This window comes from Aspergillus piperis, assembly GCF_003184755.1.
Source record: "Aspergillus piperis CBS 112811 unplaced genomic scaffold BO85scaffold_19, whole genome shotgun sequence".
NCBI classification, from domain to species: Eukaryota; Fungi; Ascomycota; class Eurotiomycetes; order Eurotiales; family Aspergillaceae; genus Aspergillus; species Aspergillus piperis.
The window spans coordinates 135,271-147,179 of record NW_020291609.1 but is presented as its reverse complement, the minus strand read 5'-3'; the positions used below and the strand labels follow the sequence as shown (position 1 = coordinate 147,179).

General features: G+C 54.7%; 4 protein-coding genes across 4 annotated transcripts; 2 read left to right on the top strand and 2 right to left on the bottom strand.

The window, feature by feature from the left end:
• Nucleotides 1-366: 366 nt before the first annotated feature.
• On the bottom strand, nucleotides 367-2,623 carry BO85DRAFT_452316 (MDR family MFS transporter). The gene is made up of 3 exons (XM_025660796.1): nucleotides 1,975-2,623; nucleotides 600-1,925; nucleotides 367-548 (listed from the first exon to the last, which is right to left on the bottom strand). Exons 1-3 carry the CDS (start codon nucleotides 2,574-2,576, stop codon nucleotides 470-472), a joined length of 2,007 nt encoding a protein of 668 aa, XP_025512287.1. The 5' UTR covers nucleotides 2,577-2,623; the 3' UTR covers nucleotides 367-469.
• Nucleotides 2,624-3,309: 686 nt separating this feature from the next.
• Nucleotides 3,310-4,342, top strand: BO85DRAFT_452315 (uncharacterized protein). The gene is made up of 4 exons (XM_025660795.1): nucleotides 3,310-3,590; nucleotides 3,640-3,764; nucleotides 3,819-4,020; nucleotides 4,073-4,342. Exons 1-4 carry the CDS (start codon nucleotides 3,392-3,394, stop codon nucleotides 4,171-4,173), a joined length of 627 nt encoding a protein of 208 aa, XP_025512286.1. The 5' UTR covers nucleotides 3,310-3,391; the 3' UTR covers nucleotides 4,174-4,342.
• A 626-nt stretch (nucleotides 4,343-4,968) lies between these two features.
• On the bottom strand, nucleotides 4,969-6,528 carry BO85DRAFT_452314 (FAD-dependent oxidoreductase). Its single transcript, XM_025660794.1, has 3 exons — nucleotides 6,421-6,528; nucleotides 5,495-6,371; nucleotides 4,969-5,424 (listed from the first exon to the last, which is right to left on the bottom strand). The coding sequence occupies exons 1-3, from the start codon at nucleotides 6,449-6,451 to the stop codon at nucleotides 5,028-5,030; spliced, it is 1,305 nt and encodes a 434-aa protein (XP_025512285.1). The 5' UTR covers nucleotides 6,452-6,528; the 3' UTR covers nucleotides 4,969-5,027.
• Nucleotides 6,529-7,178: 650 nt separating this feature from the next.
• Nucleotides 7,179-11,822, top strand: BO85DRAFT_379097 (nonribosomal peptide synthase GliP-like protein; the record flags this gene model as incomplete). Its single annotated transcript, XM_025656327.1, has 1 exon — nucleotides 7,179-11,822. The coding sequence occupies one exon, from the start codon at nucleotides 7,179-7,181 to the stop codon at nucleotides 11,820-11,822; it is 4,644 nt and encodes a 1,547-aa protein (XP_025512284.1).
• Nucleotides 11,823-11,909: the final 87 nt, after the last annotated feature.

Sequence of the window (11,909 nt, the reverse complement as noted above, 5' to 3'; positions counted from 1 at the left end):
TGGGGGCCACGGAGCAGGGAATCGGATCCGAGGCCGGATTTGCTCACCCGCAGGCTGAAACATGGCAATACGAGATGCAGTCAGAGTGGATCTGTCAGATCCTGCACGATCCGCCTGAAGAAAGATCCTCTTCTCGCGTGGCTCTGCACAGACGCCCCGTAGGAGCGGCCGGAATTAGCGGTCGAGCCATTCAGAGCCGAGCGGGAGCTATGAGATGGCGCAATCTCGTGTGGTGAGCTGAAGTATTACAAAGCATGGAGAGTTGATGCAAGTGGTGCGAGGATGCAGACTGAGCAGGGTTGAAGATGTTGGTGTCGTGATACTGGTCTATGATGATTATTGCAGGAAATATATACGCGAATATTGGAGGCAAAATCATCATATTCATAGACTATCTAAAACTAACGACGCCAACGTCATGTACATAGCCGGAGAGTCATCACAATAAACCCTAATAACATATACACCATTATGCATTAGATGAATCGCCGTTTTTCTCCTCCTTCAAGCCGTACTTCGTGTCCAGTTTCGTCCGCAGCGTGATTTCACTGTAGCCATTAGCATCCATCCAGACGTACACAGCAACAAGATCAACTTACCGTTCCAAGAACACCAGCATGAACCCAACTCCAGCAATAACAGTCGCGAAGATCCACACAATCTTCAGGCTGTCTGCATACAACCCTATCACTTGCTTTCGCACATCGCCAGTAAGCGAATTGACATAGTCCTTAGTACCATGCTCGTAGGCAGCGCCTCCGCCGAGCGTCCTCTGGACACTGTCACTGCTGATTCCCGAGAGATCGTGCTCCACCTGAGCGTTGAAGATTGCCGACGGTACTGATACACCCCAGACCACACCAAACTGGCGCACGAAAGCCCACGCCGCTGTAGCAGCTGCGGTGTCTTGGTCGGAAAATTCAGCCTGCACAGCTGGTAGCAGCGTGCTTAGAGAGGAGCCCGATCCCAGGGCCACGACTATCTGCACCATGATCCAGGCAACATCTGGTGAATTTTCATTAAGTGTGATGAAACAGCCAAAACCTAGTGTGAAGAGCGCGAACCCGATAAAGTGGAAGGGCTTGTAGCGACCGAATTTGGATAGCAGGGCACCGCTGACTACTGAGGCCGGTACCAATACCAGTACTGTTGGGAGCATCATCACACCCGACCGGATTGGAGAGGCCAGAAGCACGGCTTGGAAGTACACCGGAAGGAAGTAGATGACGAGCAGGGTAAGCATAGATTGGATGAAGGTGATAGTGAATGCAGTGGCCGAAGTGCGGCGCGTGAAGAGACGCATCGGTAGCGTGGGCTGGCGGCAGAAGTTGCTCTGCTCGTAGAAGATAAACACGACAATTCCATAGAACCCAAAGACCAGCGAAATAATGGTCGAGAATGACTTCCACGGCCAGAGTGTGCCGCCGTACGCCAGAGCGACCAGAATGAATGAAATGGCTAGGATGAATATGAGGTTGCCGCCATAGTCGATCTGCTTCAGACGGCGCTTGATGGAGGTCTCCTCGCTGCGATGACCGACTTGCAGGAACACAAACAATAGTGCCATGGAGATCCCTCCGACAGGTAGGTTGAGATAGAAGACCCAGCGCCAGGTGGTTTGTTGGACTATCAGTCCTCCAACGATGGGTCCCAACGAGGTGCCAACAGAGACTGCCGCAAAGACGATGGCCATGAGACGACCACGTTCGCGCAAAGGCACTAAGTCACACACAATCAGGTTCACCAACAGTGTAATACCACCGCCGCCGATACCCTGGATGACGCGACCGGCGATGAGGGCATTCATGCTCGGTGCACCACCGCTGATGCCGCTGCCCAGCACGAACATGGCTACCGCGAAAATGATCAGCCATCGCCGGCCGAAGATGTCAGCCATTTGCCCATACAGCGGTTGAAAGACGGTACTATATACAATTAGCATTGATAATTACTGTGTATACTTGCACAACTTACTTGGTAAGGAAATATCCAGTCGAGGCCCAGACATACGCTTCGCCGCCGCCCAGGTCCTCCACGATGGTCGGCAGCGCCGTTGAGATGACTGTTCCTTCCAACGCTACCAGAAGATTTGTCACACACAGTGCCACCATGATGGCCCATATTCGGGGTCCGTATTTGATCTTTGTGGGTGGTTCCTCCTGCTCTTCGACCTTGAGTTGCTCGGTCGGTTCAGTCAGACCCAGGGCTTCGACCGAGTCTTCAATAATGGAATGACGATAAATTCCACTCAGTCGCTTGGACCCTGCGCCGGCCGCTCCGTAGCCCTGAGCTTCAATAGCATCGTGAAAGATATCGCTGGACACACTTAGACGCTGGCTGAGCCGTCTGGTACGGCTGCGTCGGCTGGCGTTGCGTTCTAGTCCTTCCCGGGGTCTGGCAACGGGGACGGGAACATCGGGCCATTCCCCGGGAACTTGATGAGGTTCACTCGGCTCTTCCTCAACTTCCTCAATGCGAGGAGTAGTAGTGTTGGTAGGTGGCGGGAGGGCGTCGGGTTGGCGCACCCGGATCTCAATAATGGTGTCTCGCGTGTTCAGGGCAATGGATCCAGCCATGGTAACTGTTCTAGGACAAGAGAGACAGAAGCATCCGCACAATTAGATCTATCATACCATTCTACTTGCAACCTTCCGCAACATAAAGGATCTCAATAGCTTTCGGTCTGAATGGCAACACCTACATGCTGGTCCGATCGGATCCGAACCGGTGCAGTCTCCGACATGTCCGCTGCAGGATTCTGACAGGCGCAGATGCACCTGCCTGGCCCCCACGTGGCTATCCGACGTGGTCTATAGATCTCTCTAACGACATTCGGGTAGTATACGAGTTGCAGGAGGCTCATCGCCATGCCATGCGACGAGGTGAGATGTTAGTGCTGATCGGGAATGTAAATCTTCAAGCTGAAACCATGGATCCCATCCGTGCGGAACCACCCCATCAGTATCCAATCAACAGCCGGATAAACTGACTTCAATGTTATGTCATGCCTAGCATTTTTGGACAAAGTATACGAAGGATGAAGTTCGTATCACGAGCGGGGAGGTGGCTATGCTTCTCGATACATTCCTCTGCTGAGACCACAATGCCAGTACTGGTACACCTTCGCTACACCGGACCGGATCAGGAGTCATACCAAGAGGCACATGTAGACAGGATTCAAACCAGTGGGGGCGAGATCAAGGAAGTTACAATGGTCAAGACTGAAATGAGAGCGTTGAAGAAGTATATAAAGAACCAGACTGGAAGTTGATGAACCTCCATGAACAGTCTCAACGCTTCAATCACAGCAATCACCTCAAGAAACCAAACTCTCAGCGATCTTCTGTCGATCTCAATCTCTACAATCTCATCTCCATCTCCATCAGCCACGATGTACTTCCCTCTTGCCTTTGCAACCTTCGTCTTCTCGGCCCTGGCCCTGCCGACCGGGGGCAACAACAAGGTCCTCCCTGCCTGCGACGCGACCCCTCGTCCTTGTTCGTGTCCTGCGGGCACCTTCTTGCAAAACTCCACCAGCTGGGCGACCTGGCCAGTGCCCGCAAAGGAAATCTCGGACATTACTGCCAACTGTTTGTGAAACCTCATGCTTACCCGAAATGCAATGGCTGACTGGGATAGTCTTTGAAACGGCCTGGTTTGGTACCACTCCCACCGAGACCCATGGCGAGCCCTACACTCCGGGAGCCGAGCGTGTTCTGTATGGAGAGCTTCCCAACGCAGGCGTGTATCCGATGACCGAAGAGGTGAGCGAGATACTGTGAAGGCAAGGATCTGAGCACGGCTAACTGTGTCACCAGTTGAGAACGTTCAAGTGGCTGCCGCGCAACAAGGGCTACCAGCTCACCTTCGGACTGGCTGGCGTGCCCTTCTACTACAACACTACTTCAGGACCCGCCGGCCAGCTTGGTGGCACCTGGGAGTGGGTGGATGTGCACGCCATTGGCAAGAAGGAGACGTACATGCTGTGGAACATCTATGCCTGTTTCTCCTCTGCTTACGGTACGTCTTATTGCTTCCGAGGACTACTGGTTGTGTTACTAATGCTGGGCAGACTTTGCGGGATTCCACGAGAGCGCCATGAACAACATCACGGCCATCTTGAAGGCGGAAGGAAAGATGACAGGAGAGATGAACGGGCCTCACTCTTACTAGTGAACAGCGTTGGAATTAGTGACTTTGTGTTGCGATTGTTTTGTATTTTGTTTACGAGATTGCATCGTGGAAGGACCACTAAGCACTCCTGTTGATTTGCGGGTTAAACTGGATAGTTCGATAGTTTGGAGTTAAAACAGCATTGAATACTTTTCTAAGTTTCACAAAATGTCTTGCCAAGTAAAACGGTTATCCTCGGAACTTTCACATGATCAATAACGGCCAGTTGGTAATGCAGTTGACTCATCAAAGGAATAACTCTGACACAGAGACAGTCAGCAGCATTGCCTCTGCTGTTGATTATCGGCTGTGCGGGCAATACGAGAAGCTTATGTGCGCCTCCTGCCCTGCTCTCCCGTCCTCATTATTTTTAGATTATCTCCTCTGTTAAGCTTATCATCGGGTCACACAAGGCTGACACTAGTCGATACCCCAGTCAATACTTCGAGGACTATTGAAGTTTGCAGCCTGGCATTTTATCATAAGGTTCATGACAGCTGGCAAGGCAGAGTTGCTGGAAAAATAACCCGTGAATAGAGTTGACATCTGAAACATCGGCTATGGTGATCGACAGTCAGGGTCTACTGATGACTTTGAAACAACGTCTGGCTGGCCCCCAATCGCCTGTCAGTGCCTAAAGTGTTGGTTCTGCAGGGTGAATCCTTTCTGAGCCGCTTCTCCGATCTCCAACTCTGCAAAACTTATATTCCCACAAGGAAAGTCATCGCGAGCAGGCCCACAGCCACACAACTACGTTACGTTGTATCGATCGCCAAGATTTACTATGGAGACAAGTGGATGAAGAGAAAGATTAAATTGGGTATAGCTCTAGAAACAAATAACAGATGACAGATTTACTCCACAGCAATAGCCTTCTCCACCACCGTCTCCTTCACCTCCCCAGTCTTCTCCGCCTCTTCAGGCTTCTTCTCCACTGCAGCCTCCTTAGCCTGCTCCTTCGCTTTGGCAAAGTGTTCGCACATGGCATGACCGCCCCGCTCGTTGAAGAACAGGTTCAGATACATCCACGTCTCACGGGCGTAGCCTTCAGCACGAGGGAACATGGCCTGTTCGTATTGCCCCACTGCGGCGGAGAGACTATTCGCACCCGCAAAGGGCTGGCCATCTTCCCAAGTGCTCTTGCGCGCGATGATGGCCCGTGCCAGCTCTAGAGCATCTTCCATCCCCACATTCACGCCAACTCCCGCAAATGGTGTCATCAAGTGGGCGGCATCGCCAATAAGAGTCAGACTAAAACCAAAATTAGCTCAGCCCAACTTGTCTGAAGAGAAACAGCAACAGGAAGAGAACTGAAACTTACCCTGCACGGTGCTGCCACTTGTGACCAATGGGAAGCATGTACATGGGGCGAGGCACCAAATCGTCGTCGGCTTCCAGCATGAGATTCTTGGAGTCATCGTTGAACCCTTCATAGTAGCGATCGACAAACTCCCGCTTGGCCTGCTGCGGCTGGGTCCAGTCGATGCCGCACGTCGTGTGCCAATCCTCCGGCAGCCGCATGAACCCGTAGGTCCGGACGCAGCCATCGCCGTTCCGCTGCGACAGTACAGTCGTGTGGCTGCCAAGAGTCAGGCACATGCCCTTGCCGACGCGCTGGGCCAGAGCCGCGTCCTTTTCGTCGATGGCGCTGTACTTGAAGTCGACGCCAGAGATGCCCGAGAAAATGGGCCGGGTGTCCGTGAGCAAGTGGCGCACCTTGCTCCAGGCCCCGTCAGCGCCAACCACCAGGTCAAACCCGGTCTCGGTGTGGTCGTGGAAGTGCAGGTCGTATTGCAGACGGGTGCCCGTGGCTTCAGTGGTGACCTTCTTGAGTTTGTGGCCCCAGCGGAGACTGCCCCATTCAAGGGAGTCAATGAGCATGCTGCGCAGCTTCACCCGGTCCACTTCTGGACGTCCGTTGAAAGAGTCTGGGCGCTTCTCGCCGTAATCGGAACCTTCGTCGAGCAGCAGTGCACCGTCGGGCTGGTAAATCTTCAACACCTCACCCTCCGTGCGGGCAACTGCAAGGAACTCTTCGAAAAGACCACACTCCCGCAGGGCCACTTGTGCAGACCCCTCGTGGATGTCGAGGCAGCCACCTTGAGTACGGGCATGGCGGTTTTCCTCTGCCTCGTAGACGATACAGGGGATGCCGTTGTGTTGCAGCAAACGGGCCAAGGTAAGACCGGCAGGGCCCGCTAGTGAAGTTAGCCTTGAACTATAACATTGGCAGAGGAATAGACTCACCGCCGATGATTGCAATCTTAGGAGGAGTCATTTTCAAGGTTGATGTGTCTGAGAGAGATGGAGTTGAAAAGCTGGATGGATGTGGATGTGGATGTGGATGTGGATGGAAGTCACTGGTTAGAACGAGCAAAGTGTGTTATTTATAGGCAAATAAGGTGATTATAGCCGACTTCGATGGCAGGGAAGAGAGAACGACTTGTCAGATGAAGCATAAGGTATGCCGGATCCGACAGCGGATCCGAGATTCTGCAAACCCTGGGGCGATGCCCTAAATGCTTACTCTAATACGAGTCGGGGCCCCCGTACGATCATCGATCGCGGGTTTGGGGGCCGAATTCAACCGTTCGTGTTCTGAAACTAGCGGGTTTCAATTCCGCAGGCACATCTCAGCTTGCATCTCGACTCATACTTCGACTCACATCGTGATTCCTGCAAGATCCTGGCGGCCACGTTTTCGGAGATGGCAGGGATCCTGCCGGATTTGTCGTCCAGGAGAAAGGCGTCATCGGAGGAGAGCCTAAGGCGTCTGGCAGAATGAGTAACTTGAAGCGGCTTGGAAGTGAAGCTATACGAAATGGACGACCATAAAAGCAGAGGAGTCTGCTCGTGGCATCAAGTCTATCATCAAAGCAGCAACGCAGCAACACAGCGAAAGCATCACAGTCTTTCCCCTCAATCGTCTAGAATTTCTTAAGATTACACACCACTTGAGGACTTGTATCATTAGCACCTTTCTTGTTTAGCATTTTTTCAGCATCATGCAGTCACAGCAGATCATCGTCTCCCACGCCGCCCGGCTTCTTCAACTTCCCCTTGAGAACGTGGACCTGGAGTCCAGCTTCGTCAACCTGGGTGGCCATTCATTGCTTGCATTGGGGCTGGCCTCCGCATGTAAGCGCGACGGCATCACCTTGACCATGGAGTCGATTCTCCTGAGCAGCAGCATGGCCGAGCTCGTGGCCTCCGCCGTTGTTGAGGGATCAGTAACGACCCATGTGCCTGTCGTCTACCAACCTGCAACACCCCAGACACAGTCAGCCCCTGTTCAGAAGGATGTGCCTCGCAGCAACACAGCATCTGCCCTGACAGAAATGCAGATGTCATTTCTGCACAGCCACGAAACGACCCCGGGTTCCAACATGATCAACTTCTTCGAAACATACCAGACGGTCCACCTGCCTGTCATCAAAGCCGCCTGGCAGGCTGTCATCCAGACCGAGCCCATCTTCCGCATGTCGTTCGAGTCCGATGCCTGCCATGAAACACCGTCGGCACCTTTCACATGGACGGAAACAGTGGTCGACTCGCAGGAAGCCTATGATGCTGCCATCGCGCGGGATGTTCACCCGGATACCATTGAGTGTGCATTTGAGGTTGTGACATTGCCTTCAGCAGGCATCAGCACGGTCATCTGGCGTGTCCACCACGCCTTTGTCGACGGGATGTCGGGTCAGCTTGTCTACGGCAAAGTCCGCGATGTCATCAACGGTCGTGCTATCACGGCCGGTGCCCCATTCAGCGAGGTGGCAGACCGACTCCGTGTCTTCCAGCAGGAACATCGCCAGAATCACCAGCAATTCTGGGCGCAGCAGCGGGAGAAGAATCCCCAGCCTGCCGCTGAACTCGTTCTTCCTCCAGTCCGTGAAGAGATGCCTGCGGGTATCGACAATGTCACTTTCAATGTTCCCCTGGAAGAGATCTCCACTCGTGCCCGTCAAATTGGTGTCTCTTTGTCTGCCTGGTACCACGCTGCCTGGGCCATGGCACTCTCTCTGTATACCGACTCTGACTCTGTTGTATTTGGCACCGTCCTGGCTGGTCGTAACTTGCCTATCGCAGGCATTGAGGATACCATTGGGCCGCTAATCAACGTCCTGCCCTTCCATGTGTCCATCGACCGCAAATTGTCGACTGCGGAGTATCTCCGTGCAGTGTTTGCCCACTCAGTCCAGCTGGCATCAGTACAGAGTTCCGTCCCGGATGACGGATACACCCGCAACTTCACCTCTGCGCTGGCGATGGAGTTCGAAATGCAGGCATCTGACAGTCACGCAGTCCGACCCGTGAAGGAGTCATGGTTCCGCGTCGTGCCCGACACTCCCTTGTCGATCTACACGACATATACTGGCACTCTGCGTTTGTGCTTCCGGCCACAACAGTTCCATCGTGAGGACATTCAGATGCTTGCAGACCACTTCCATCATGCACTGAATCTGCTTTTGTCTGAGCAGACCATGGAGGGCTGCATGAAGAACATCCTGACCGACAACTGCAAGGAGACCCTCATGCAGATGGGGAACTGCCAGACTGACTCGACCTCCTTGTGCTCCATCCACGATGACCTCGTCACGCTCTTCGAACGCGCTGTCCGCGAGACTCCCAACGGCATCGCCGTGGAAAAGGCTGGCACTCAGTTGACATACGCGGAGATGGATCGACAGGCCAGCATCCTGGCTGAAAACTTGCAGATTCAACCTGGCGAAGTCGTCTGCGTCTTGGCCGACCGGTCCATCAACTGGATCGTTTCTATCTACGGCATCCTCAAAGCTGGTGGCGTCTACTCTGCCCAGGACCCTGGTCTGCCCGACCACATCCGCAACACCAACTTTCAGACAGCCGGTGGGAAGTTGTACCTCACGCCTGCCACGTCCCAGAAGCATCTTGCTCCCGAAGCATGCAACCTGTGCTTCTCCGTCGAGGAACTGATCGCCACTATCCCCGACAACTTCACTCCCCACCACCGATCCGCACCCCAGCCCGAAGACAACGCCTATCTGTGCTTCACCTCCGGCTCGACCGGCAAACCCAAGGGAGTGATGTGCCACCACGCCGGTCTCGTCGCCTTTCAGAAAGACCTCGAGGTTCGACTGTTCGCCGCTCCCGGCCAGCGTATCTCGCAGCTCATGTCGCCCGCCTTTGACGGCAGCATTCACGAGATCTTCTCGGCTCTCTGCTACGGCGCTACGCTAGTACTGGCAGATGGCGCCGACACCTTTGCCCACCTGAAGAAGAGCAACGCCGCCATCCTGACCCCCTCCGTGGCCAAGATCCTCCTGCCTGAGCAGTTCCCCGAGCTTCGCACTGTCTACCTGGTCGGTGAACCCGTTCCACAGTACGTCAACGACGTTTGGTCCAGCGCCACTACCCTCTACAACATGTACGGCCCTACCGAAGCCACCTGCGGCGCTACCATCCAACGTCTGCTTCCCGGTCAGCCCGTCACCATCGGCGGACCTAACGCCACCACGCGCATCTACATTCTCGGCCAGAACGGACAGCTTCTCCCTCCCGGAGTGGTCGGCGAGATCTACTGCGCTGGTGTGCAGGTTGCCAACGGCTACATCGGTCGTCCTGAGTTGAACGCGGAGCGGTTCCTGCCCGACAACATTGTTGCACGCCCAGGCGAGAAGATGTACCGCACTGGAGACCGCGGCTACTTCAACCGTCTCGGTCAGGTCGAATGTCTTGGTCGCAATGATCGTCAGATCAAGCTGCGTGGCTACCGCACTGATCTGAATGATCTGGAAATCCGCGTCGCTAATGCCATTCCTGAGTCCACCGCCGTCGCTATCTGCCCCAAGGATGACTACCTCGTTGCCATGATCCAGCCGGAGACTCTGACAGTCGCTGATGTCCGCCAGCGTATGTCCCAGGTACTGCCGGTGCACGCCATGCCCCGTCGCATTATGGTCGTCGACAAGTTCCCCATGACGCCTGCCGGCAAGCTCGACTACAAGGAGATCGCCAACCAGTGCACAGTGGTAGCTCAACCAGCCGCCAAGCGCACCCTCTCCAGCAAGACGGAGCACTCCCTTGCCGAGTTGTGGAAGGATCTCCTCTCGCTGGGCTCAGACAGCGATGCCCTCACCCCGGAATCCAACTTCGTCGAGCTGGGCGGCCACTCCGTCATGCAACTCCGTCTCGCCAGCAGAGTCTCCCAGACCTTCGGGGTCAAGGTGCCTGTCCCACGCATCATCCAGGCCGCGAACCTCTCCGAACTGGCCCAGACAGTGGACAGTCTCGTCTCTCAGATCTCCTCCCCAGATGCATCGACCATCAAACCCCTCGGTCGCAACCGCGTGTCTCCCATTGAGCGAGAATGGCTGGAGAAGTATCAGCTGCAACTCGGCACGTCCGCCTTCAATGTCACTTTCGCCTGCAAGATCGACAGCACCAAGGTAGACAGCGAGCATCTCATCGCCTGCTGGAACGCCGTGCTCGCCCGCCACGACATTTTTCGCAGTCGCTCGCACCTCGACTACCGCGGCAAGGGACCCCGACGCACCTACGCTCGCTACTGTCCGCAGGTCATGCGTGTCCACGGCTTCAACCTCTGGCGCGAAGCCAACAGACCCTTCCACCCCGATCGCCAGCACCCGATTCGAGTCATCGTCTCCAAGTCCATGATGCTCGTCGCCATGAGCCATCTCATCGCCGACCTCACCACCCTCCAGGTAATCCTGGGTGAAGTGGTCCGTCTGTACCGCGGCGATGGCCTCGGCCCCGTGAAGCGCAACTACCACGAGACAACGCAATGGAGCACCCAAGCGACCTCCAACGAGCGCGACTGGTGGGCGCAATACCTCGGCGACACCACCGTCCAGCGGGAAGCCCTATACAGCATCCCCAACCTGACCCACCGCTCCAGCTACGGCGGCCAGACACACCTCGTCCGACTGAACCAGAGTCTCGCCACACAAGCCATTCAATACACCGAGACGAACAGCGTCACGCTGCACCAGCTCGCACTAGCCTCGGTGGCACTAGCCCTACAGTCTCATCGCGACGACACGGACGTCGTCCTGGGCGGACCATACTTCAACCGCGGACAGGACGATCTCGACACGGTCGGATTGTTTCTAGAACCCATCCCTATTCGTATTCAGTTCTCGGCGTCGCGGGATCCGACCGCCGCATCGACCAAGTCGTTCGTTCGTGCCGTCCAACGGTCCAGCCAGTCGGCCATTGCGCATGCGATTCCATGGAACCAGTTGCTTGAGGCGGTGGGTGCTGCCGAGATGACTGATTTCCCGAACCATCCGTTGTTGGATGTCATGGTTACTTTCCATGATGATCGCTCGTCGCCGAAGTTGCCGGTCGAGGGACTCGATCCGTTGGTTACGTATACGAAGGGGTCGAAGTTTGCGCTGTTGGTGGAGTTTTGTGCGATTTCTGATCGGACTATTTTAATGCGCCTGGAGCATGATACGGAGTGTATTGAGAAGGAGAAGATCCAGGGCGTGGAGAAGTTGATTTTGGAGGCGCTGGGGATGATTGTTTCTGGGCAGGGGTATGCTGCTATTAAAGAGAGGATGAGGGGGATGGCGGGTAGTGTTGGGGGAGAGAACAAAAAGGTGGAGAGGTACTTTGGCAAGAGATTGACTGAGTTGAGGAGTGAATAGTGGTTGGAATTGGCATGTGTCTAGATTGTCATGTTCTTATAGATTTGCTTTGGGTATGGAGTTCTGGATATAGAATGTCATGATTCT

Bases quoted from the DNA above. Each gene is read 5' to 3' on its own strand.
- BO85DRAFT_452315 (XM_025660795.1), top strand. From the start codon at position 3,392: ATGTACTTCCCTCTTGCCTTTGCAACCTTCGTCTTCTCGGCCCTGGCC. The intron at 3,765-3,818 runs GTGAGCGAGATA...CTGTGTCACCAG, and splicing joins TGTATCCGATGACCGAAGAG to TTGAGAACGTTCAAGTGGCT. The intron at 4,021-4,072 runs GTACGTCTTATT...AATGCTGGGCAG, and splicing joins CTGTTTCTCCTCTGCTTACG to ACTTTGCGGGATTCCACGAG.
- BO85DRAFT_452316 (XM_025660796.1), bottom strand. From the start codon at position 2,576: ATGGCTGGATCCATTGCCCTGAACACGCGAGACACCATTATTGAGATC. The intron at 1,926-1,974 runs GTAAGTTGTGCA...AATTGTATATAG, and splicing joins ACTGGATATTTCCTTACCAA to TACCGTCTTTCAACCGCTGT. The intron at 549-599 runs GTAAGTTGATCT...TAATGGCTACAG, and splicing joins ATGCTGGTGTTCTTGGAACG to TGAAATCACGCTGCGGACGA.
- BO85DRAFT_452314 (XM_025660794.1), bottom strand. From the start codon at position 6,451: ATGACTCCTCCTAAGATTGCAATCATCGGCG. The intron at 6,372-6,420 runs GTGAGTCTATTC...TAACTTCACTAG, and splicing joins TAAGATTGCAATCATCGGCG to CGGGCCCTGCCGGTCTTACC. The intron at 5,425-5,494 runs GTAAGTTTCAGT...TTTTGGTTTTAG, and splicing joins AAGTGGCAGCACCGTGCAGG to TCTGACTCTTATTGGCGATG.